The sequence below is a fragment of the Cinclus cinclus genome, chromosome 15 (assembly GCF_963662255.1).
Source record: "Cinclus cinclus chromosome 15, bCinCin1.1, whole genome shotgun sequence".
NCBI classification, from domain to species: Eukaryota; Metazoa; Chordata; class Aves; order Passeriformes; family Cinclidae; genus Cinclus; species Cinclus cinclus.
The window spans coordinates 9,671,415-9,698,667 of NC_085060.1; the positions used below are offsets into that span (position 1 = coordinate 9,671,415).

General features: G+C 43.7%; 1 protein-coding gene across 1 annotated transcript in view; it reads right to left on the bottom strand.

Moving 5' to 3' along the window:
- The window catches only part of NRK (Nik related kinase), an 87,661-nt gene that overhangs the window by 14,111 nt on the left and 46,297 nt on the right, over window positions 1–27,253 (bottom strand). Inside the window, exons 11-24 of the mRNA XM_062503139.1 lie at window positions 25,774–25,846; window positions 25,175–25,370; window positions 23,698–23,862; window positions 22,814–22,975; window positions 20,141–20,293; window positions 13,753–13,884; window positions 11,418–11,485; window positions 10,206–10,321; window positions 8,096–8,193; window positions 7,601–7,728; window positions 3,911–4,004; window positions 1,697–1,870; window positions 1,082–1,211; window positions 500–658 (exon numbers count right to left, since the gene is read on the bottom strand). Coding sequence (XP_062359123.1) covers window positions 500–658; window positions 1,082–1,211; window positions 1,697–1,870; window positions 3,911–4,004; window positions 7,601–7,728; window positions 8,096–8,193; window positions 10,206–10,321; window positions 11,418–11,485; window positions 13,753–13,884; window positions 20,141–20,293; window positions 22,814–22,975; window positions 23,698–23,862; window positions 25,175–25,370; window positions 25,774–25,846 — 1,848 coding nt within the window. The remainder of the gene's footprint in view (window positions 1–499; window positions 659–1,081; window positions 1,212–1,696; window positions 1,871–3,910; window positions 4,005–7,600; window positions 7,729–8,095; window positions 8,194–10,205; window positions 10,322–11,417; window positions 11,486–13,752; window positions 13,885–20,140; window positions 20,294–22,813; window positions 22,976–23,697; window positions 23,863–25,174; window positions 25,371–25,773; window positions 25,847–27,253) is intronic.

Below are 27,253 nucleotides of genomic sequence, written 5' to 3' on the forward strand. Positions count from 1 at the left end.
TCAGTGATGTCCAGAATAACCAGTGACAGCAGGAACTAAGCAAGACAAGCCATTGGAAAGACCTGACCTGCTCTGGATCCTTGGGATACCTAACACACCTGACAGCAAAAGGCTTCATGTTTGGATTATGTCCACTGAGTCAGGGCTCTGTGATCAGCTGTACCCACGTGCAGCTCAGATGAGTCTCATGAGCCACGAAAGCTGCTGAAACATTTGCAACTTTTGGCTCTCCCAGTGAGCATGATTTCAACTTGGTGCTTGATCAAAACATTTTCTCATTCTGAGGCACAAAGTCCTTTGCAGCTGTAATTCATGTGCTTGCCATCTTGTCCCTGGGAAGGCAGGGCCATGTAAGTGACAGGTATCAGCCCAGAGATCCACTCCAGCACTCTCTGCCAGGACAGCAGCAATACAACTGTGAAATCTGCCTAGCAGAACACTGCCAGCCTCTCCTGCTGTGCCTTCCCTCCACACACCTGCCCAAGGACTCGTAGCTTACCCCACAGAGCAGCACACAGGACCTCAGAGTTGAATTTCTTCTTGTATTTACGGATTTCTGGGCTGTCACTTTGTGGGCGGATATTGGTTGGATTGACGTTGACAACAGAGCCCTTCCTTGCATTTTCCCTCCTGACAGGCTCAGGCTTGGCACTAGATGCTGGAATGAAAGACACATGCAATTGTGGAAAATGTGAGTGTTTGGCTACATCTCATATGTGAACCACCTTGCTCATGGTAGAATGAAAGAAACCCCAAAGGGGTGAGAAAACACTCTGAGAGCTTTGTATAGCAAAAAAAAAGAAAAATCTGGAAAATTCCTCAGGCATTCCTGAGAAAGCATGGTGGTAACACAGCAGCAGAGTACAGCAAACCACATCTACAAGAAGGGCAGAAACAACATAATGAAAATTCACAGGAGTTTGTGTGAAATTCCAGTTTCAGGAGATTCTACTCAAGAGTTTTCATTTCTAAGCAATAAGCCCTCTCCAAAGCAGCCAAAAAAAAAAAAAAAGAGAGAAAGGAAAAAAAAAAACCCAAAACCCAGGAAGAACATTTTAATGCAAAAGTAAAGCATACTCACGAGAACTACAAGAAGGTCCTACTGGACTGGTGGGAGGGGTGATTGGCAGAAGTCTTGGATCTATGAATGATGTGAAGGATGTTGTAGAGGATGTGCTGCTCTTGGCAGGTGGGCTTTCAGCACATGGGCTCTGCAATGAGAAACAAGAGCTGCTCAGGCAGGCAGTGCTTGGGGCACACACCGTGTGGTGCCCTGACAGAGCTGTGATCTGCCACTAGTGACACCTCTGCCTGTGCTCACAGCAGTGTCAGAGCCCTCTGGGGCTGCCCCTGTGCTCCCTCACATGATGCTTGGGTGGGAGAAAGCCAGGGACAATGAGCAGAGGCACACCAGAATCCTGCCATGGCAAGGAGCAGAGGGTGTGAGTCCCCTAGCTTGTGCAAAAGGGGAGGAAAAAAAAAAGCAAGGAAAGAAAGAGAGCAGAGAAGGAGATGGGGGAAAATAAGTGTAACAATGTAATCTGTTAGTCAGCTCAAGATTTCTTATCTTTCCCCCAGATAAAACTTTTTTGAAAAAGAAGGGATGTAGTGAAAAAACTCATTGTAAAAAGAGACAGGATAGAGGAACTTAAAAAGGCAGGAGTTCAAACTAGTCAATCTGTAATTTCTCTCTTACCTTAGTCAGAGGTTTGTTCTGAGGTTCCTGGCAAGTCAGTGGCACTTGTGGTGGGTTCACAGAGGAGTCTGTAATTTGGCTTTGCTGGAGGAGATCTGGCAGGAGATAGTTCTGGTTGTTTATGCTCCAAAGGCCTTCTTGGGTGTTTGGAATTTGTTTCCCTAAAATCTGATCCTGCATAAGAACATACAGTTAAATACCACATTTAGATTACTTCCAATGCACTCTGCAACTCCGATTCATTAGGATGATAAATAGTGAGCACATGGGGAGGAGTGCACTCCCTGATTTAAAAACAAACCCTGCAGCAAGGTTAAAACCAAAAATTAAATACCAAAGTGTACGGCAAACATCAAGATGACAAATCTGGGGTTTACTCCTGAATTGCTCCACAAATATTCTCCATCTATATTACCTCAACCACAGAAAAAGAAGGAACTTCAGCCTCAGAGATACCAAGTCAAATGATCTGCTAATGAGTTTCAGACCCGACCTTTGCATACTGCAGACAGAAGAAGGCATTTCTTGGTTCTGGACCTGCATTTAGTTTGAAGCCCTTCACCGTTCATTACATTGCTACTTTCCATTTACTGAATTAGGAAACCTTACTCCAGAAAGAGGACATTTAGTAGGACCCAGCATCAGCATTTCCAGTATAGTGATGTTTGGTTCTGCAGACCTCCTTACAGCATCCTGTGGAAATACTTGTGAACTTTGTGAGGTACCACACAAACACTTTCCCTGACAGCACTATCTATGGAGTCAGAGGTTGTTTTCTGGGAATACATTTTATGCTTCAATTTAGATGGAAAAACTGAAATATACGAGTCAGTATTTGAGATTGGGGAACCAAGACAGTATGGGGCTTTTTAGTTCAGTTTTCAGTCACATTCAACTGAACTGAAGCAAGCCAAATCCCCATTTGAATCACTTGGGCAGTTTGGTACACCCCAACCACTTCAAAGCAGGTCACACTGATGGGACAAGGAAAGTGATATTGGAGATGATGTGGAGACTCATGGTGGCTGCTGGGTGAAAAAGGGTTCTGAGGAAGGGATGGGAGGCTCCATGGGAAGATGGGAGAAGACTAGAAGACAGCAGAGAAATTTATGAAAAGTGTAAGCCATCTTCCTGTTCTCCCTCCCACACTCTTTCCTCCAAACCCAGTAAAACACATAACATCAACTCCTCATCATCCTCCCTCATCCTCAGTGTGGGCCTCCAAGACCCCAACATTCTCCCTTCCCTCAAGCAGCCTGTTTCCAACACCTGGATATCAAGGGAAAGGGGAAACAATGGGCTGGTTTTGCCACAAGAGAAATACTGTTTTAAGCCCTGTTTACAGCTCTTTCTCCAAAGCAAAGTCTCTTCTCAAGGATAGTGGGACAAAGGCCAAGTGGATCTCCCTCCCCAGGCAGTAGGGTCACCACTCTGGTCTGAAGTTCAGAAACACCAGAGGTAAAGAAAACTCCTTTTTTCTTTCTACCCTGCCACAGCTCTGGAGAAAACACCAGTTTCACAGTGATTTATTTTCCCTATCCGTGAAACAAGAATACACTCAGTAATATCTGAAAAGGGCCCTGACACCAAGTACAAGTCTTATTACTGTAATTTTTTTCTTGTTTTCAACCACAAAGAACATTGTTCTGCTTTGTCTCTCTTCATCTTTTCTGCGCTAATATTTTTCACAGGGGAAAATCCACATGACTGGAAGCCTCTACTAGAAACCACAGCTGGAAGGAATCACAACATGACATATGAGAAGATAAGAATTTGTGTTAAGCCAGTATGGAGTGATGAAGTGGTTTTCCCTTGTTCTGGTAATATTTTAAGCAGTAAGAGGTAGTTCACTTTAAACTGGAATAAAAAGAAGTCAACATTCTTAAAAACAGCAACAATGCACACTAATAATAATCAACAGTGCTTTTTGCCCAGTGTCTTCCCAAAATACCTTGACATCAGAAACTACTACACGTCAATAAGAAGGACAAATAAAGAACTGTAATTTTGTACCTAAATGTAAGAGTTTCTACAGGAAGCACAAAACCCAAAACTACATTTTTTTTTCAAGGTTTAGAGCTACAATTTGCAATGACAAAGCAGAACTTCAGAGGGAGAGTGCTCCCAAGCAGTAATGGCTATGACGTTTCTCGTGCACGTTAATGACCTGACTCCCCCTCACGGTACCCACCCCCTTACAAATGGCCAAATTACCTTCTGTTCTGCCACGGTGCTTTGGGGTTTCAGTTCAATTCCATCTGGTACCCTTGTCCTTGAGAAATCTGCAATTCTGCCGCTTAGCAGTTGCCTGGTAACAAACTCCAATTAATGAACAGAACTACTTCAGGGAAAAAAACAAAAACAAAAACTACACATAACCATGTTCAAAAGTGAACATAATTAACATTCAATAGTTACACTCAAAGGTTCTTGTACAAAAGCAAGCTGATTAGTCTGTGGATCTGATTGAATGGACTTGTGCCTGAGGACCACTCACACACAGCAGGAAGCTTCCCCCACCTCGACAGAGAACATCCCTTCACCTCCCTGCATTTCATCCATCATCTTTCAGACACTGTGTAGCTCAGGCAAGTCCTTCAAGCTCTCATTTGAGAAGTGCCTGCTTCAACACTTCTGTCTCCCATCACACATTCCCCTGTGGAATGTAATTATGAGACACCCTGCACTCCAGAGAGCAGCAGCTGCTCTGCCATGTGCTGCTGTCAGGGAACTCTCTGCCAGTGCCTACTAGGATGGACTACACTGGAATTTCATCCTGTGAATCAGTTCCTGAAATATGGACATTCTCACCTTAAAAGGAAACAAAGAAAACACTGCCCAGTGCACAGAGAGACAGAAGAAAGCAAGAACTGCTGGACTTGCTGCAAGAAAGCCCTTAGCCCAGCATCCCGTCCTCAACAATGATCAAAAGCTGACACCAAAAGCAAGAGTGAGAACAAGGCAAGTGTCTGTTGTGAATTCCCAGTACATCACTGCTTCCTGCACTGCCTGAGGTATCTTTGCATTTTAAACTTTTTCACCCGAGTGGAACTGCTTCAAACATGTCTTGGCCCCATTTCTGCACACTTCCACCTCAAATGATTTATTTATCCCATTTACTTATTTATATTCATATCTGTTTTACTGCAATCTATTTAAGCCTATTACATTTTTTACTCCTTTACAGTAATTATAAAACTGACTGGATTCAGCCAGTGTGAAGGGCTCTACAGTCTTATGTGCCAACTGATAGCAGACTGCAATGTATTTTTTTCCCTTTTAAATGATGCCCCGCACAATAACAAAGAAGGTCTGATGAGAGACCTACTGATTTAAGATGGGTGTGTAGGAGTAGAAGTTTTTCTGGCAGTTCTTCTTGTTCATTTTTTGGTTTTGGATCGTCTCGCCATTCTATGTGAGTGGCTCAATATCTGCATACTAAACTTAGTAGGAATGACAAGATGTGGATCAGGATCAATGGTGAATGCCAGGACCTGTTCTTACCAGGGAAGCAAACAGCAGCTGATCTTGAATAATGTCAAACTCCAACTTAGGAGAGGAAGAAAGTAATTCCTAGCCAAACTCACACCTGCATCCATCTCGTCCAAATGCTGGTAGGAAACAGCAATTGAAGAGCAAAGAGAGGAAAGTGAACTATACAAATGAGTCTCAGGATACTCGGTGTTTTAGGGGCATACTGCAGGCACCAGAGGAGGAAGCACTCTCCATAAAGTAGGAAAAAATAACATGAATGGAATAGATGTGCTAAACAAGGAGGTAAGACACTGGATCGTACACACTGACGCTCTTTCCTTAAAACAAAAAGCTGGAGCGTGTGAGGAAGAACTGTGGCTCATCTCACTGTAAAGAAAAACAAGACCAGAAGTTGCTTTACTGGTGAAACACAGCATCCTCTGAAATGAGCCTTCTCAGGGTGGTTACCAGGATTCATCCAAGAACACAGGAAGCTCCTTCTCTTGCACACACTCCAAGTGTAGTCCTACTGAGCACCTCCAGGAAAGCTGGAGTGTGGACATCAGGTGCTGCTCCACAGCCCAGGCAAGAACAGGAAAACACAGGTTGGTTTCAGTAGCCCATTAAAACTTGACCCAAGGTGCTTCAGCCAGAGCCCCACAGAAACCCTCCCGAGTGCAAGGGGCTCCCTACAGTCATATGTTTTAAAGAGCAAAATACCCCAAACCCTTCATGTCATCCAGAACATGCAGCTCCAGCAATGGCTGCTCCTTTCAGTCAGATCACTATCCTTTTTGCTATTTACTTGGCAGCAATCAGGATATACTTGCTGAAGTTTCTTTTAATATAAATGACATTCAGTCAAGGTGAAGGGACTTTGTTAATAGCAAGATTATATCTATGATTTTACAGGGGCTCTTGCAGTGGCTGTGTGCACAACAAGGTAAACGTGATAGGGAGCATCCTGCTAATTGCACCTCTCCAGAGGATGGGTGGATCTCAGACACAGAGAAGATGCAAAATAACAAATGCAGAGTTCCAAAGGCAGTGACACCACTCCTTCAAATCATTACAGCATGCAAGGATCACAGCAATCTGACACTTACACAGAAAAGTCATTGCTACAGGGCAAATCCATATTTTTATGTAGAGTCTTTCTGAGGTCTAGGATGAATTCTATGACCTAGAGTGAATAAAACTTTTTACAGATCAGAATAAGGTGGTTTGGAAGAGGATCAGTAGGAAAACAAAGGCATTACAGTAAAAGTAATCTCTTTCAGGTGCACTAAATAACCTATAAGATTTTTAACATTCTTTCTCCTCATCTCAGCTTTGAAAATGAACTTCAGAAATGCAAATGAGGAGCATATGCAGGCACAAAACTTCTACCTCTTCAGAGCAGCACAGGAGAAAGGACTGGTACCAGCCCAACACAATAACCTGCCAACAATGCTCCAAATCTGGGCATCCCTACCTGACACCTGACAAAACTGCATGTGTAATTGTCAGAAGAGCAACAGCCCCATCCCAGAGAGCTCTGTGGCCCTGGGATGAACTTCAAAGTAAATCCTGGAACTTGAAGTCTCTTTGCAAGAAAACCACAAGTTTCATTCAACAATACAAAAAATGTTTCTGTTTGTTGTTCCTAACAGCAGGTGTGGCCAAGTGGCCCCCCCCGACTCCCTTCTCTTGGAGTAGCATGCTATTCTTGCTCCACTATCTCTCAGCAGAATACACATTTTATGTGACAGGTAGAACACCACAAGATGTCAGTCACAAAACCAGCAAGATAAACTGGAAAGCTAGAGGGACACAGTTCAGGTGGGATCAGCTGTGGGACAAGCCACAGCATCAGCTGGAAACCACAGCAGTTGTGCAGAATCTCAGTATTAAAAACACAACACAGTTTATAAAACTATCCCTCCTTTTTATAAACAGCCCTGGTGAAGGAATCAACTTCTCAGTAGCAATTATTTCTCCCAGAGTGAACAGACTATATGAACTCAAAGGTCATGTTTGCCTTGTTTTCTCAAAAACTGTAACCTGTATTTGTCATGAAGGCATAGAGTTTTTACAGTTTTGCTTCCCTCTCCTTTTTTCTTTCAAAAATTCCATGTAAATGCAGATAAATGTGAAGTAATCCCTATAAAAGCACTACCCAGTATATCCAGTCAAAACAAGACATTTCCTCATTGTCCCAGGGCAGCAAGTCATCAGAGTGTATTATTACGCTGTGCACATCTGACAGAGCAAACATTTACCCCCAGGAGTTCATTAAAATGCAATTAAATTGCTTAATTACCACTGACATAAATGAGTGATAGTAACTTAAAGGAGGGGGAGTATTTATGCATGCCAGCTTTTTCTAGATATTTAGAAGTGTGTAACAAAAACGTTATTATCATTATTAATAATAACAATCAAGCCGACCTTGTGTGGTTTGTGTCATCTTCATCACTGCTGCTGCTGCTGCTGACTTCATCACTTGAGGAGGAATAGTCTGCTGCTTTTAACAAGGAGTTGGCACTGTCCTTCACCTTGGCAAAGGAGCCTGGACTCTGAGCAAAGAAAACTCAGTTGAAGAACCCATTGTTAAACAGCACATGCCATATTTTACTGTCCAAGCATATGCAGCTATGGCCACTTCCACACCAAGAAAAGCTTTACTAGGATGCTGATGCTGCTGTTGATCCATCACAGGCGGATATCTCACACAGGAAAGTGACTTGAGCCAGAATTGGACACTCTGCTGAGGACCTGAGCTAGGCACAAGTCAGACCTGGACTAAGAGCACTGAGCCTGAGGCATCCGCACACATCCCTCAGGTTGACTCATGAGTGACAGCAAACTCACACACCAAAAGAACTCTCTGCACAGACAAATGATAGACAAATCAAAAGTATCAGTGGATTTAAAAGAACCTACTGCAATCTGCCCTGGATGAGAGACTTTTTCAGGCTTCTGATGCAACAGCATGTGGCTATGGGACAAAACATTCTCTGCCTTGGCCAGTCCTGGATTCCCTGGGGATAAAAAAACCCAAAAGTTTCTTTTTTAAGTGCACATGCAGCAGGTGAGAGAGCAATACAAGCACACATAGCTACGACCCAAAGCAGATACCAGTCTCTGCTGACAAACTTTTCTATTTGTTGCAAAGGAAAATCTCATTGCTTGTTTCCCAGTGGTTCTGGATGCTGCAATATTATGCACATAAATTGATACTGGTGCACTTTAATGCTGCAAGAGTAAGATAAGCAAACCAAACCCTTGGGCAACATACTGCCACTGCACATCAGCCACACTTCCATGGAAAGGGAGCAAGGGAAAAGGTGAGGGCATCCCAATCCTTTCCTCTGACCCTCTTATTGAGAAAGCTCAGGAGCTCCAGCCCCTTCCCACACCTCTGGGAGGAAACTGAGGTGCTGCCAAATTTGCAGCTTCATAAAACTGTTACACAAAAACAGTCCAAAGAGTCTGATTATCTAAACTATAAAGCTCACATAAATTAGGCTTCACATTTGGTAATTTAGTTTTGTCACAATGGTTTCATGTCTTCATCCGTTTTGCAAAGCTTTCAAAACTCAGAATTCCTTACTGGTCAATAAGCACCTAAGCAACTCAGCAGAACTATTAGCTTTAAAGTATTTATAGCCCTTTCCTCCAATTCATTATCCCTGTGGGTTTGGGAAAGCAACAAACTATCTGAAATGCCATATGCCAGAACTAGCTGCAATTTAATGACACTTAAGAACTCAAGGAGACAGTTTAAACCACAAGGGAGGTTTTCTATTCTTTTTGTTGATGGTGAGATTTTTGTTTCTCCATGCCAAAATAGCACAGGAGTTATACATCACATGGACTTGGCAAAGTTAAGCTGGGCTGTTGCATGTTGTTCAACTATGTTATTCAAACACAAAATGACATAAGAGCAAAAAGAAACAAAACCCAAGCAATTTAAAGTGTGCTTTGGATTTCTCTTGAAGAAAAGGTTCCTACTCTGCATAGGTAGTAAAAGCAAAACTGGCTTGATTGTGTAATAAATAAGCAATTTGTTCTCATTTGTCAAGGGTTTTTAAATCAACAATGTAAACCTCAATATAAAAATAAATGACCTCATAAGTTCACTGGGGTGGTTTCAGAACATTTTTTGCATACACCCTGCTTCGACTTGGGCATGTGCTCCCAATCCCATGTGTTCCCCACGTTCCCAATCTTTAGTGGCCAACCTGGATGCAAGGCTTTGTGAGGGGCTGCACAAGAACTGCCCTGCAGCTGACCCACAGAAAACACCCACAGGAGTAGCAAGGGAGGAAAAAAGCTGTCCACTTCTCCATGTCCCCACCTGCCAGAACCTCAGGAACCAGAATCTGTACTGCAAGAACCCTCACAACGAGCAAGCTGCTGCATTCCTACACCACTACTAGAGACAGTGAAGTAGCTTACTCAGCTGTACTTTGCCTAAATCAGATGGTTTTTTCTCTTCCTTTTAACTTCTTTTGACCTTTTTTTTTCCCAATTCCATTATCTTTCTGCACATAAAAGAATACTGGAGAAATATTTCGTAATGTACTGTAGAGAGAGGCTCATGCTTCCTTTTGCCAGTACATTATTAGAGTGCAGAAATATTAGTGTACATCAATTGCTCAACTGTATCATCTTATCAGTGGGCAGGGCAAAGAGCAGAATTTGCCAATGGGTGAACATCTGTATCAAATTATATCTGTATGTCTGGAATGTTGGCTCTGCTGAGTTTCAATTGTGTCACTAAGTGCAACAGAATTATTTCTTTCAATTTTTAACTGAGGCAATTCAAGTTTTCCATATGAAAATATATTCACAGTTACTTTTCTGACTCAAAAGAGGAAGTTTTAATATTGTAGGAACATGAGACCATAAAATCCAGAGGGCTTTCAGAGGATGTCATTAAAAGGACACAATCCATTTGCAATGCAGAACTTGACACCCTGCAGAAGACCATTTAATGTGACAGGAGTTTAGTACATTTCAACGGATGGATCTTTGACTTAGCAATCACCTGAGGTTGACCAGCTGCTCTGATGAGATCCCATCTCCCACTGCTTGGTGCCAGGAGTGCTGCTGCTACTGTTCAGCTTCAGAGCATGTCCTCCAGGGGATGCCTGATGAGTGTTACTAAACAGAAGGACAAAAAGCAGATGAAACTCTCCTGTACAGGAACAGAGACTGGAACAGAGCTCCTGGGCCACCAGACTGAGCTCCCTGCTGTTACAGTCCAAGATCATACTCTGGATAATGAAAAGTTTATTTTCGCTGCTGCTCCAAGCAGGACCACCCAGGAGTGAGAGAATGATGGAGGGGACAGCATCCTCTGGGCAGTCATCCTGGGAGATTACAGAGATTCCCAAGTCATTAAAAAATAACCTTCTGTATTACATCTCCTTGGACTCTTCAGACCTGTGCCAGTCCTGATTCAAAAATTTCAGGCTTTACAACTTAAGAGAACTGCTCCACTACCTTCCTAGAAGATACGTCACCAGTCACTTATCAATAGAGAAAGGAATGCATTGGACAGTAAAATAAGTTGCCAAGCCAGTGGCACAATCAGAAATCCAGTCCCAGAAGTCACTCATTTGTAACACTGACAATTACTTATATGTTTCTTTTCTGCTTTGCCTCCTGTAATTCCCAAGTGGAGAGCATTTAGGGCTTGATTACACTTGAAAGTTATTTCAGGCAATGTTTCTGATTCTGACTCATCGGAAATGCTGCACATCACTTTGTTAGTTCAGCTAAATCTACTTCACTTTCCAGTCTGCCAACCCATTCTGTTCCCTGATTAGACATCCAGTGGGGGCTGCCCTTTACTTCTGAGCTCTAGACATCCATGGTCTTTTCTCCTGGGATATGAAAAAAGTACACCAGCCTTAAGGGCAGACTGCCAAACTGTCACAATACATCTACAAGCTGCCTGTTCAAGTTAGTATCAGGCAAAATAAGCAGCAAAAACTATAATTAAAAGTGCCCGAACAAGGAGGTGAGGCCAGACCCCTCTCACCAAAGCATCTTGACACCTGACTCTCCTTTGAAACCAATGCCACTGGCACTGAGATAGATAGAGCACCTGACAGATAGTTCAGTTTTCCTATGACAATAAAGCAGCATTAAAAATTAGTTTAAGCACAAAACACAGTATAGGCACAGTGTATCTATATAAAATATACAGCGTAAGTTTAGTTTTAGTATAAGCATAAAACACTTTAGAGCTTACCTTGAAAGGCATCTCTGATGGCCAGGCTGATCCCTGCTGTAAAATTTTGAGGTTGTCCTTTCTGGGACCTTAAGGATTTAATCAAACATTTCAAGGTTGCTATTGATATTTTAGATCAGTCAATAAACCTAATGCTTATCCTTTAACAATGAAAAAATAAGACTAACCAACAGAAATGAACAATATTTCAGTGGGACAATATGAACAATATTCAGTGGGGAGGTATTCCAGAATATCAGCACTGGAAGCTGAAAGTCAGCAGCAGATGCTTCAAGTTTGCTCCAAGCCTATGCAGTCTATCAGGGTGCAGACAGAAGGAGGTTGGCATCTGTCCCCAGAGTCAGTATCATTCTTGGTCAATATTTAAAGCAGACAGTGAAAGGCATTCTGCAGCCACTGAATGCAGCTCTCCTCAGCTGGTGGATTACCTGGTGTGGTTACCACAGGCTGGGGAATGAGACACACACCCTCCGAATTGCAACGTAATAAAATAAATACACACACGGGCATATGAATTCCTGCTCAAATAGTCTTGGACTTGTTTTTAGAAATTCTGTTAGAAAGAGAAATACACCATCACCTCAACTGCACAAACTAACAAGGTTTTCCACAAGAAGCCACACTTTTTTCACCAAACAGGCTGCTACAAATACCTGGTCTAACAAAAGAGCTGTGTCTGCAATCACAGATCCTGCATATATTATATGTGTGCAGACATTACACATTGTGTTGATTCGGCATGGACTGGCTTTTGTTGGGAGGGGAAGGCCATGGAAGTGACTTCAGTGAGAAGCTGCTGGAAGCTTCCACCATGTCCGACAGAGCCAATCTCTGAAGGCTCTGAAGATGGACGTGCTGCTGGCCCAGTTAGAGAGGCTGGTAACGCCTCTGTAATGACATTGAAGAAGAAAATCAAACCAGCACAGGGGCAGCTTTTCCCAGGGGTGGCGAGGCGCTGCAGCCGGGGCAGGGCCGGCGGCTTCTCGTGCCCGAGGAGAGGCGTCAAACAGCGCCAGCGCCGCGGCGGCCACCTCTGCACACAGCACGGCAGCAACAACGCGGCGGGAGACTCCCCGGCACCCAACCTACGTGAGATCAACCTCTCAGCGCTGAGGATCCTGTGGGAATCTGAACTGGTGGAACTCCTTGGCAACGGTACCTACAGGCAGCAGTTTTTCTTCTAGCCACAGAAGAGGAGGAGGTGAGAACATGTGAGGGAAAGGAACACGGCAGCACCAAGGTCAGTGCAGGAGGGGCAGGAGGTGATCCAGGTGCCAGAGCTGAGATTCCTCTGCAGGCCGTGGTGAGGAGCATGGGGAAGCAGCTGCAGCCCATGGGGATCCATGGGGGATGCAGAGATCCACCCACAGCCCGTGGGGATCCATGGGGATGCAGAGATCCACCCACAGCCCCTGGGGATCCATGGGGATGCAGAGATCCACCCACAGCCCGTGGGGATCCATGGGGATGCAGAGATCCACCCACAGCCTGTGGGGATCCATGGGGATGCAGAGATCCACCCACAGCCTGTGGGGATCCATGGGGATGCAGAGATCCACCCACAGCCCGTGGGGATCCACGGGGATGCAGAGATCCACCCACAGCCCGTGGGGATCCATGGGGATGCAGAGATCCACCCACAGCCCGTGGGGATCCATGGGGGATGCAGAGATCCACCCACAGCCCGTGGGGATCCAAAGAAGAACAGCCTATCCTTAGAGGACTGCACCCCATGGGTGAGTGACCCCACCACAGCAGTTTTGGGAAGACTGTTTGCCCGTGGGAGGGACCCCACAACACAGCAGAGGGAAAGACGCCTCTCCCAGAACAAACAGAAGATCTCAAGTGATGAACTGACCAAAACCCCCAGGCCCTGTCTCCCTGCACTGCTGCAGTGAAGGAGGGAGGGGCTGGGGGAAAAAAGGTGTTTTAAAGGCTTATTCTACTTCTCCTTATCCTCCTCTGACTCTGTTAATAATAAATTTACTTTATATCTTTAAATTAGAACCTATTTTGCCCTTCAAGTGTTTTTTTCTCATCTCAAACCATAAGCCCTTAGTTAATTCTTCCCCCCTCTCCTCTGCCCAGCTGAGAGCACCTGAAGCCAATGGCTTTTGTGGATGCCTGGCTTTTGGCCAGTGTCAAACCATAACATACACATAAACCCACACCACCAACCAACCCATAAATTTGCATCCCTTTTTCTAGATTAGCATGACCCAGCTCATATACAAGCAACGTGATGTTCAGACTTTCATGAAGTGCAGAGGGTGAATACTACACAGTGCTGTGCAACCAAGCCCCAAAGATGCCGAACACCCCGAGTTTTACCCACCTTTGGGGGCTGCTCTTTGCTGTGGCTCACACTCCAGAACACGTCGTCCTGCCCAGGGCTGAGTGGTGCTGTCACCATGTCTGACAGGGAGCTGCTGTGGTACGTGTCCTTACTAGCCCGGAAATTCTCACACTTGAAACAAACAAAACACGTGTTGAATTGCACTTCCCTGCCTACGTAACAGGTTTCAGTCTCAACAGAGATCAATGGCTCTGCTTGGAAGATTAAATATTTACTAAGTGTAGGAGGAATATTGTCTGGGTAGTCTGGATTGTCTGTCTAGTCACCTTGTTCATTGTGCAGTGAGCTATTAATTTCCAGCATGTTAGGCACAAATATCCCAAAGTGAAGGGTACAATAAAAAGAAATAGTAAACAAATCTAATCTCTGTGTATATATACACACCTTTCTTAAGTCCACGGAGAAGTAAATAGGTCCCTGGAAATGCACAGGGAACTAACTACCTGGAGGACGCAAAAAATGCTGTGGAGTTACTACATTTCATTCAAACCTGGACAATGCTTGCACTGCAGAATTTCCACAGTCTAATCACTGTGGGAACCCTCCCCTAACTTAGATGTTGACATCCAAGCTATTCTGTGTGTGGCCACCACCAACCCACAGTCAGTGGAGGCAAACTGCCAGTTGAAAACACTTCTAAGTGCTCCAGTGATTATGAGGGGACCCTGGTCCTCCTCTGAAACAAGTTTTTCAATTACTCGAAAAAAGAAGCAAAGAAAGATAGAACTTGAGAATGCAGTAAGAAAGAATGAAATTATGCTCAGACTACACCGTCATGGGTGGTCAAGTTCAGGTGATTCCATTGCAGCTGCCTGTGTTTAAAACACCTCTGAAGGTGTCCAATTAGAGCACCAGGATAGCAAAAACCTCAATCACAGCACGGGAAGGGGAAAGAATCGAGTTACTTCCTTAGAAAGTCTTAACTCGAAGGGAACAAGAAGTAAGCAGTGCAAAACTCAAGCTAAAATATTAAACTTTTGGTCCTCTGGATTCATTCTGTATGTAAAAGAAGAAATCTACACACTGATGATCTGCTACACCAGTATCTTCCAAAGAGTAAGAAACTCAAGAAGTAAACGTGTCAGCTGAGAGTACTGCCTCCCTGAAACAAGAAATCCTCTTGGACACAAGACCAAGACAGAACACACAGAAACTGTCTGAGCTGGGCCTGTCTCCAGGGATTGCTATGCTAGAACCAGTTTGACTTTACAGAAATAGAAGTAGTATTAAGAGAAATGCCTGAATCTGTACCACTCTGTGCTTCACCTCCTCTGATCGCCCATGCAATGCCAGGCCAGGGCTCTCTGGGAGGCGCCTCTTCCTCAAGCACATGGCAATATCAGCACCTCCAACACCTGGAGGCCTAAGAATGAAGTTTGCAATTTTTGTCTGAGTCAGACTTCCAGCTCCTGCGTCCCAACTGAGTTACTGCAACTTAGACCAGAGGCACTTGCTGTACATTTTCCCCAAAGAATGACTCAGATGAGTATTTTATTGATTTATCAGGTAAGTGTATAAAATTCTCCAGTTTCTCCATCCTAAAAGGTAAGCCACTGTAACTAGAACTTCACAGAGCTTTCAAGAAGATAACAGGATTATGAACTCTCTATAACTGTATAAGACTAAATTTCATGGGAACAATGTTCAACATCAATTAAATATTGACAGGCAGTAATTCTAAAACTAGATAAAGATGTCAAAGATGTCTCATTGCAACCTCCCAGACCAGTTTGGCAAAGTCAACTTCCAAAACCAGTCCTGAGAAGTTCACTTAGTTATTCAGGTGTTTCTCCTGCCTTTTTGAGACAATATGTTCTGTTGGCTCTATTTACAGAAAACAGCTTTTTCAGCAGTTGTAACATCTCATAATCTATGTCATTTCAAAATACCTTTTTTCCCCAACATGATTGTCTCTAATAACAGTTTTTAGTTAACCAGGATTATTTGAGCAGCAAAATCTTCACCTGAAGTGATCCACTGTGGGTACAGAAACAGGTTTTGTAGCAGGTGTATTATTATCAGAATATAGGATTATTTTCTTTTCCTGGCCACTTTTTCATCAAGATACATATATTTCTTTTTAAATTCCAGCCTTTGAATCCTGCTGATTACCAGAAAACTACTTGTGTTTAAAAGCATGGATAAGCCTTGCTGAGTCATGATATAAGTGACTGAATGAATCCAAACTCTGCCCAGTACACTAGTTCCATGTAAAGCCAGGAACAGGCACCTGCTTCCACAAGCAAGCCAAAACCATCTCAGATAATCCCCAAAATCAGTGTTTGATATTCTCCCTAGATTTGTATAGGGAAAAAAATTAATGCCCCCCCCCCAACCTAACAATGATTCTAAACTAGTGAGATTTGAATGTTAAATTGTTTTTCTTTTAAGTAATACCTAAAGAATAGCAGCTCTCCTCATGCACAGAAAGCATTAGTAGAGAAAGTGCTACCTACTGTGTGTCTTTAAACCATAAACATGTAACTGAGCTAAGGAAAAGAACACTTTGATCCACAAAATGATGACATAAGGTGATACAGCACAAAGGACCCATTACTAAAGTTAGTTTAAAACCATTTAGAAGCAAGAATTTTTAAAAAGACAGGTTACACTGCTTTTTGGAGGACACCCAAATTACTAATTCGAACTGAAAAAAGGAATTTCTTAAACTTTTGACGAGATGTACTCTGGGATACCAGCGCAGTCCATGGTTTTACACACAGCTTGCTCTTGTAATATTGTTAGTCTTCTTGTTCTGATTCAATCACATCACCCTACACAATGGAGAAGATCTATCTAGCAAATCCTATAGGAAAGCCACAAGAGTCAATTAAAAATGGAATTCATTTCAGACATGACCTTAATTTTTCCACTAGTCAGCCAGCAGGAGATGCTGGACAGAAGCCCAAACTCAGTGACTTTGTTGAAGAAGCCTCTGTGAAATTCAGAACAGCTCATCCCACAGCACCACAACCAGAGAGCCAGATCTTCTACTGTACTTCAGCAAACACAAACCTGGTACAAAGCAGGTGGAATTGGTACACTCTGAGCAGGTGGTATCTCACATTTCCCTCAGCAGACAGACAGGATATAAGGCATTGAGAAATCATGTTCCTTGCACCTCAGGAGCTGTGGCAAGTTTTCCAGTGAAATAATTCTGAGAGAGATTTGGGCATCCAGGATGTGCCGCAAGATCTCACAGAACACAACTGTTGAAAGTAAGAAGTCACTTCTGTCTGAGCAGAGCAGTGCTGGCAGATAATCCCTCTCTGACAAACCTAGCTGGAAGTTCTTCAGTGCAGCATCTGTGATGAATTCAGCTTGCATTTTAACTCCACAGTTCACTTACATTTTAAATAACTAGGCACCCACATACTGAACTTCACAAGTACATTGTTGTGCCTTAATCTCCAGGTGACTACCTGACCCATCACTTGTATTGCCTAAACACCTCATCCAGTTAATGCAAGCAGCATGTCCAAACATGCTGCCATTAGCATCAACAGCTGCTCCCAAACAGTGAAGGGAAAAATAACCCTTCAGGGGATTTATAAATTACCTGTTGAATTTCATGTGGTCTCCATGTGAACACAGCAGGCAGAAGCACAGATTGGCTTCTCTCTGTCCACATGCATTGCCAGCTGGAGCTTTGCCTTGTGAGGGGGTACCAGGGCACCTCCCAGCAGGGAGTGAAATCACATGGCAACCACTGTGCATCACTTGCTGCTATTATCCTTAAGTAACACAATCACTCCAAACAGCATACATTTTTTGTAGAACAGTTTCCATCAAGAAATGTGCAAGAAGTTGGTAAATACTGCTTCATTCCTCACCACTCCCCCCAGCAGCTCGGAGAGGTGCTACAAGATGGGAAAGCACTGACAGGGTGCAGAGCAATGATCACTTGTCCCAGGTGAAGAAACCTCTCATCCCAGGAGTGGCACCTAAGCACAGCAAGATGACCCTCTGTACAGCTACTGTGCTCCTGCAGAATCCCAAATGCCCTGCCATAAACTATGGATGCTCCCACTGCTATTACAGGGCTGAAATACTTGCCTCAGGGAAGCTGCCAACCTCTGCCCAAGGCTAAGATACAAATGTCCTTCTTGCAGACCTTGCAATAGCTCTCCCGTGATTTGATGCTGCAAGCTAGGCCATCAACTTAGTCCACTTACAATACTCCTGACTTGAAACAACAAACAGGCCCTGGAAAAAAAGTATGTGGGAAGACACACATATTTTTCCAGGTAAAAGCTATCAGGTGAAATGAGGCCTTTCTGCTCACAACATCTGTCTCTGGTGATTTTTCCATCATCACCAAACAGCAAAGCAACCTGAAGAGAAAAGGCACAGGGAGGCTTTGACTCAGAGACACTAAGAGCCAGCTATTATCCACCTCCCAGACTCTCAGAGTCTGAGACTCGCTCCAGGGCACAAACCAAAGCAGGAGAGAGGAGAGCTGCTTCCCCATGTCCTGCTGGGGAATTTCAGCTACTCTGGTGTCTGCTGGGAAAGCAGCACAGTGAGCTGTAGGCAATGCAGCAGAGTCCTGGAATACACAGAAGGTAACTTTTTCAGCCAGGTGACAGGCAGCCCGGCCACGGGGGATGCAATACAGGTCCTGAGGGCCACCAACACAGGGGAGCTAATCAGTGAATTCAAGGTTGGAGGCAGCTGAGCCTGCAGTGATCACACACTGGTGGAGTTCATAGTCCTGAGGGATATGGCTCAGGCAAAGGGTAAAGTCAGAACACTGAATTTTAGGAAAGTAAGGAAAGAAATTCTTAAGATGAGGGTGGTGCAACACCGGAGAAGGCTGCCCAAAGGGGCTGCAGATGCCCCATCCCTGGAAACAATCAAGACCAGGCTGGATGGGGCTCTAAAGAACCTGATCTAGTTGAAAATGTCCCTGTTCATAACATGGAGTTTGGACTAAGTGACTCTTAGAGGTCCCCTCTGACCCAAACCAACCTATGACTCTGTAACCCTTCATGCAGGATGTTGACCTGAAGTTCATGGCAAGCAAAATTAACAATGAGTTTAAGAAACATGTAGGATAATACCACCTGATCTCATAGTAATAACCCATAATTGCAGGTATGTTCAAAGAAGCATACAGGCCCACACTGTTGCTTTGGTGAGACAGCATAAAATGCTCTGAAAGCAGCTGATCTGCAACCTAGAACCCATCCTGTACAGTCTGACATTCCCCTTTGACTTCATGACCTATTGCAGAATGAGGTCACAAGATGCCATAGCAGCACATAAACAATGCCTAAACCTGATCTGAATGTCACTGTCCTGTGGGTAGCACTAGCTAAATCCCACAGAAGCAATTGGAGAGATGCATACAAAAACTGTCCATCCATCCAGCCAGTCAGCAAAAACTGAGAGCTGCCAACAATAAAACTAGTGCTCTGACTGTATGTCCTCTTTGAGGGGATGAATGAATGCAAAAATGAAACACTATGTAAAATGTACCAGCAGTAAGATTATTCTGGCCACTTCACACCTTCAGAACAAGTGGAGATATCCAGGCTAAATGAGTTGTCCTTACACTTACAGTAGTTTATTCCATTTTTACTTGCTGTTTTGTTTTTCTTTTGTTCATATATGCTTACAGTTATTTCATAAGAGACTGAAGAAAAAACCCCTGCAGTCCAAGCTACTTCCTTCATACACTGTGAGTAGGATGTTGAAAGGAGGCCCAATTTTTGGGCACACTATGAGAACCACGAATCACCTCTTCCAAAACTAGTAAAAATATCGGAAGCTAAAATGTTTTGAGAAAAGGATTCCAGTGCAGAACTTCATCAGAATGTTTTCACCACATAGGTACTATTTAGATCCCACTTCTACCTCTAATACTGAAGTTTTAAAAGACTCAGACTTTCTAGGCTCTATCCACAGGTAAAATTTGATTCTGCATTGCTCCTTACTGTATCTCCACATATTTACAGATTATTTCATAAGATCAATACAAATCTCAATTGTTTACATGGTTTCATTCATAAAAATTTCGGATTTGGGCTTGATTTTTAAAGTGCCATATACATTTATGGCACCATATAAACAATACATCATCCAGGGACTGCAACAGCACTGTCGCTGAGACTTTCTATGAAACATCTGAGAGGAGTTTCATGGAATCAACAATCGTGCATCAAGCATAAAAATTAACTCTTATCTAATCCTGATCTGCAGTGCTTAAGTACAACTCCACACAGAACACAGCAGCAGAGGCAGCACCACAGAACCTCGGAGCTGGTTTGCCATTTGTGCCAGAAGGGAATTCTGATGGTTGGATTCTGCTGGGTCTAGGGCTGTCCTGCCTGGAACCACCCTCCTCCCAGCCAGGCAGCAGTACCTGCACCACCAGGGCTCTCTGTGGCGCGGGGGTGCAGGGGCTGGAGCTGCTCCCGGATCCCATCCTGGGCTGCGGGGTGGCCTCGTGTCCCGGCGCCGTGGGCCACTGCAGGGAGGGCTGGATGCTGTCGCTCTTCTTTGCTCGGTCCTCGGCCTGGGAAGGACAAAAGAGCAGCACGCTGCACAGAGAGCCCCAGGTTTGTGGGCTGGATGCCGTCCCGTGGCAGCGCAGAGCCCACCACCTCTGATGGAGGACAGCACAAACCGCTGTTCCCTCTCCATTTGCAACCCTTCCTTTTCTGACCTGCAGCAAGGAAAAGGAATTTCTATCTCCTGTATTCTAGGCCACTCCTTTGGCTGCAGGCTGGGATTTTAGCTGGGGGGAATCATCTGTCTATACTTATCTTTGACAACATGCAGCCTGTTTTGCTGTGCATTAATTACCCCCTTCCACAGCAGTGACATTACTACATGCTGCTTTCTACCTTAAAACACTTCTAACACTCTGTCTTTTGGTATGTTACTTGTACTGTGAGAAAGACTGAGGAACATGATCTAGAAGGAATAAATTTCCTGACGGCATTGCTCATTACAAAAGTCTTTATCCTGTGGTTTTGACCCCACTACTCTTCTCAGTTCTGTTCAACATGACTAATTCCCATTCTCTAGCGTAAATCTTTAGCATATCCTCTGATTCAGCAGCCTGGAAACAGCTCTACACAGTAAACTAGAGATTAATGCCATAAAAATACCTGTTATCTGTGTGGGGGTGGGCATTCTTAATGATATCTCTCACTATATCTGGATGTTTGTGCCTGTATCAAAAAGGTAAGCATATTCTCAACACAGCCTAGAAACTGCTGAGGACATGGAAAATTATTCCACTTAGTCTCACAGATCCCCACTGTGGAAAAAAAGAAGACCAAAACCTTAAAAAAATCCCCTTACTAAAAAAAGCAACCACAGTCAAACACCATGAAATTCTTGCCCCTGTGAACATGCTCTTGAGGCCACAATTTCATTACCTACTATTCGTAATAATGAAAGGCAAATTTTACCATTAAAAAGAAAAAAATGTAAAAGCCTCATGCTGTGAACCTAAAAGGCAACTAATCTGCAGCTAATTATACTGTATTTCACCACTAAATTAAAAGTTAACAGCAGCTGTGTACTAAATTCTGTAACGTATTTCATTTTGCTATCAAGGAGTCATTTACAAAACACACGCCAAAACCAGAGATGAGTATCTAAGATAGAAAACAAAAAACCAATAAAATACTAACTACAATAAAGTAGAAAACAAATTAATCATCTGAGTTGCATTTTCACCCATTAATGGCCTAGCAAAGGCAAAGCTTTTCTATTGACTTTGATGTCATATTTAGGAAAAACAACTTACTTCTCTATCCACACTCAATTTGCTCTTCAGCTGGAATAAGACCCAGCCTTCCATCATGAAACAAATACTGATTTCAAGAGCAGTTCATTCAAATTTCAGTAACAATTTGTTTAATCAGTCAGTACAATAAAGCCTTTAGAGCCAGGGCATTTGTGGTTTTGACAGTTAGGTTGTACTTCAAACAGAATTACTCTCGTTTTCACAAACTGCTCCTCTAACAAGGAACTTTTGTTTTCCTGACTTCATGTTGCTGCCTGGCTGTTTGCAGACTCTATTCAGTTACTGAAATCCATAATTTCACCAATCCTAGCATTTACATGTAACTATTTATCAATACAGAACATTTCAGCTCAGGGAATAGTTGTAGCACACTCACACAAGAAGGTGACAAAGATGGCATGTGCTTAAAGACAGCAGCAAGGTGTTAAGTTGCACTGCATTTTTCCTATTTACATGTGCATGAGCTCTCCTCATGCCTCTGTTTGGGAATTTTGGGAAGATACTTTGCCTTGACTGTAGAGAACATCACACCCACTCTTCTAATGAGGAGGTACCTGTGAGCTGCTGAGATTTTTGACCCAGACTTTAGTGACACAACAAATCACACACCAGCTGTAGAACTGGGTTAACCAGTTGGAATTATATAAAAAAGCATGCTAGGAATGAGGAGATAACATATGGAAATAGATCCAGAGCTTTTCATGATATGGTGGCAGTGATCAGAATGAGTTGGTGGGTAGAAATTCTGTCAGAGTTAACAAAGGAGGAAAACTGCTTACAGTACAGGCTGACTGTATGTGACTACCCCTATCCATCAAACCTTATCCTGGGACATAAAAAGCAAAAAATGTTATCACAGCCTGCATGCTGGGGCACAGAGATCTGTGCTCAGGAAGCAGGATGCTGTTCTGTGTCTGGGTCAATTTTGTGAACCCTAATGCCAGGCAAAGATCTCTATTAAATCTCAGGTGGTATTACTTTATTTCATGCCTCTTTGAAAGACAAGGGAACAACACCTACTTGACCAGCAGAACCTCGTTTCTCTGCTCACCACTCAAACCCTTCTCTCAACTCCAGAAGAAGTGACGGAACAATTCTTCCTTTTCCTTATCCTCTGAATATTAATGGAGACTGAAGACTGTAGTGTAAGTGTGTAGTAAGACAGGTCAAGCTCTGGATGTAGGTTTAAAGATCAGTCTACTACTCTCTGCTTCAGCGTTCCTACAGCATCATAAACTACAAAGCACCAAAACGCTGCCCTGGCCAAGACAGTACCTCTTTGCTTGTGCTGTTTGATGGAGGATGCACTCCTGCATTTGAACTCTTGGAAGGCTCCTTCTTCTTCTGCTTGTGGTCATGCTGGAGAGACAGCAGCTGTGTCTGATCTTTGGGGAGAGTTCGGTGCATCTTCCTGTTGTGCTGCACATCTTCCATCTTCTGAAAGCAGAGAGTGATGATCTCAGAGACAATGATGCCTTGTAGGACAATCAAGTTGCCTGCTGGAAATAGTGGCTTTTCAAAGAACAAAGTGACCACAATTCCAGCAGGGCTGATAGAAGAGTCAGAACCCCTGGAAGTGGCACCAAACTCCGGCTTTTTAGACAGCAGGTCAGAAAAATCATATTTGTTCTTTTTACTTTTACTAAAACCAGAGGTCTTTAATCAAAGAATGCATGCCTCTGTTTGATTACAAATCAATTTGCAGCTGAAACATTAGACAAACATTGTGGCCAAGGTGACAGACTTGATAATGACAGTTCAGCATTAAAATTAACCTCTGCTCCATTGTTTTTGTAATAAAGAAAAGGTCCTGGTTATAACATGAATGCAAAACGGGGATTGGAAATTTAAGCTTAGGTTTAGCTGATGCTGGAAGCTTTCAGGGTAAAGGAATTTTAATCAGACCATTTCAGCACAGAGGAGCAGCAGGGACAAAAGTGGGAGAGGCAATGTCCCTGCTGTAGATAAGGAGAGTGACTCAGTAACATCTAACTTAACTCAAAGGAAGGCTGACTGAGAACAAGAGGCAGTAAATGCATTAGTGAAGTCCCTCCTTGGTCCATGACTCAGAGGATGGGAACACCCTTGCCCAGCTGAGGAAGACAGAAGATATGGAACATGGAGCTGCAAACTGCAGTCAGCAAACACTCCCTTGATACCTGCTTCTTTTCTAATTTCCTCTGTCCATTTACTATGAAGTATTCATCTTCCACAGCCCTTTTACCTTCTTTACCCCTTTCCTCTTTCCTGTGACTGACCTTCACCTCTGGCCACCTCTGCTCACACTCCTGCTGCCTTCGTAGCTCCTGCTCTCGCCTCTGGTGCTGGAAGAAAGCCAGGGAATAACACTGCTTATTTTACTTTACTTTAGTACCCACCAATTACTGATGCCAGTGCTCATAAATCACAAGGCCCATTTCCTGCTCTGCTGTCACTGAGGCGGGGACACCTGACACACCACAGGGCAGAAGTGGGCAGGGACAAGGTGCCACCACCATGATTGCCAAACCTGAAGTGAAACCTCTGCCCTTTTGGCAGCCCAGGGCAGATCTGTCACTTTTGAGAGATCTCCCTGACAGCTGGCAACTAATCTAATGACAAATGTCTTCCCAACATTTCAAGAAGGAAGGGGTTTTTTTCCCCGAGTTCCCATTTTGCTGGAGCTGCACTGTGCTTCACAAATGTCACACAATGCTGAGTTTTGTCAAGATACTCAAGAGAAGAGACATGTTGGTGGTTTTTGTGATGTGCCACTGCAAGAAAGGCATTGAGGGGCTGGAGTGTGTCCAGAGAGGGGCAACAGAGCTGTGGAGGAGTCGGGAGCAGAGGTTTCATGAGGAGCAGCTGAAGGAGCTGAGGGTGTTCAGCCTGGAGAAAAGGAGGCCCAGGGGGGACCTTATTGCTCTGCACAACTCCCTGAGAGGTGGCTGTAGTCAGGTGGGGGTCAGGCTCCCAGGTAACAAACAAGTTGTGCCATGGGAGGTTTAGATTGGGTATTAGGAAAAACTTGTTTACTGAAGGGCTGGTCAAGCATTGGAACAGTCCAGGGAAGTGGTGGAACCACCTCTCCTGCAAGTGTTAATAAAAGTATGTTGATGTGGCACCTAGGACCAAGATACAGTGGTGGACATGTCAGTGCTGGGTTAATGGCTGGACTGGATCCTAGAGGTCTTTTCCAACCTTAATGGTTCTGTGATTTTATGATATAGCTCTGCCTCTAAGACAACAGTGTGTCAGGCAGCTGAAAAGGCAACCAGATGTCTTAATTAATACCTTAAACAAAAGCAGGGCCAAGACTCTGGACCAGACCAACAGACTGAAAACTGGGAAATGCGTATGAGGTAGAAATGGGCATCTCTCACCCCACCTGCCAGGGCTACCACCACCAAACCTACTCAAGCAAAATGCCCTTCCTCTTCTGCTCAGAGTCCAGGGCAGGTTACCAGCAGGAAAAGGACAGAGCTCATCTAAAACCACTGTGTTCAAAAGTGACACAGCTCTCCCAAGGTGCAAGACTACAATCCAGGTTGAGCTGACAATTTAACACAGCCCTCTTGCCTGGCAAAGCCTACTCCCTACAGGTGCGTTTTTCATTTGGGATGAGACATGGAATAACAACACAAGCCAGCTCCCTACATCCTCCAGCCTCCTCCTCTGCTCCTTCTGCTGCTCGATGCGCTTCTGCCGCTCTGCCAGCAGCTGCTTCTTGTACTTCTCCTGGTCCTTCAGCTGCTGCTGCTGCCGATGAGGGTCTGAACGGTTTTTGTTCTCCTGCTGCAGCCTCAGAAATTCACGGCGGAGAGTTGACTCCCCTGGGAGATTAACTATGGAGCTGAAACAAAGAGGAGGTTTCTACATGAAAAAACATAGCATTAAAGAGAGAATACGAGGTGCGTTGGGAATGTTTGTTGCTCTATGTCAGCAAATCATGATATATCTCCAGTAGCTGACTCTACAGCCACACTTGGTGTGCTACAAACCAGTCTGAAGCCAATTACTGGGTCCTTCATTTGAGAATTTCCCCCCTACTACAAGGAAACTAAAGCACCAGCTTATTACAGACATTTTATACTCAGCAGTTATGTTTGACAGCTACAAAGCAGTTAAAGCTACCCAAGGGGACCCAGGAGATTAGGGATTCAGAACAAGTTTAGAAAGCTGTTCTGGCTGAGGAGAGCTGCCTTCAATGAGAATAGCTTGGGCAGTCAAATTATCTATTCAGTAACAAAATTAACCTTGGTTCTCCTTCATCTTCATTCAGCTCATCATCTTCCTCTTCACTTCCACTGTAATCATAATCTGTTTCTTCTAAAAAAGAGAATAAACAAACACCAGAGGAGGATGCTGTTATTTAAGACATGATCTTGAACTTTGTTTCTGAACATTCAGCCTGAACTACAGGCTAAGGAGGAATTGGAATTTAAAAGTCACATGTACTGGGAGGCTGAGGGGTGGCAAAATATCCATGTACATAATTCAAAATCTAGTTCAGATAATGATTCAGGGCAGCCCCTTTACATACACCCACCTTTTCCCACAACTGACTGTATTGGTTTAGCTAAACTAACCTACTTCCATAATCTGAAACAAATTAGGCTAAACCTACAGAGAAACCCAACACCCACAGCACCATCAGCAGAGGGGTTCTTCAAAGACATTTAGATAGGACATAAAAGCTTGCACTGCCCTGCTCTGCTGTTCTGTACCCTGTGTCATGGCTCTGCTGAAGCCACCATTAAATCCAGGTTTCCTTTTGTATCAAAGGGAATAATTAAGTAAGCAAAAAAGAAAACAAAAGCTAATACTAGTTTTAGCACAAAATTTAAAAAACTGACTCATAGTTTTAAAGTTCTCTTCAAGACTGACATGAAGGAAGTTTTTATAGGATAATTTCAAACCGGTCCTACCCTGCATTGTTGGCTGAATTACATGCTAAATTGGGACTTCATTTTTTTTGAAGTTACTATTTTGAAGTGTGTAGTCTGGCAATTCCACACTATTCTCCTTTTCAGGGGAGTTTTGATTAAAAATAGCATTTTCAGGTCAAAATATATTTATGAAGAAGTGACTGTTATCTTTGCACTCCTCCACCCCTCTCAAGGGCATTTGTGAGAAATTCTAACTCACTATCTTTCCATTTCAGTGTGCTTTGAAATTCATAGCTGAAAGAATTTGCAACTACTACTGGAGTCAGTAAATGTTCTTTGCAACAGCAATTTCATTTCAGATGCAAATACTCCTGTTGTCAAATCAGAGCATTAAGACACCTTGCAACACCATGGTGCTTTCCAAGTTTGCTCTCACAGTACCTCACAGTGCTTCTGGCAGTATAAAACACACTGAAGAGGGAAAGGGGAGAGAGGGCAGGTCATTGGTTAACAGGCCAAGTGTCTCTGTCCCCTTTGCACAGCCCTTAGACTGCCATGCACAGTCATTTTCACAAGTATCACCCCCATTCCTGCACTGTTTCTTCCAGCTTTTGCTCTGAAGGGTAAGGCTGGCATTTGGAACAAACCTAAACTTTCCTTTTCTTCATACACACTGTGAAGGAGGTGATTCATTATAACATCTGTATTTCACTGGAGCCTGGAGGTCTTCAGATCTCTTTTGTGCACTCCATTGCAAAACATTTAAGAGTCCTTCTGCCCCCAAAAAACTAACAAGACAAAATTATATGGAGATCCAACAGGTAAATCAAATTGATCTGGGATAGAA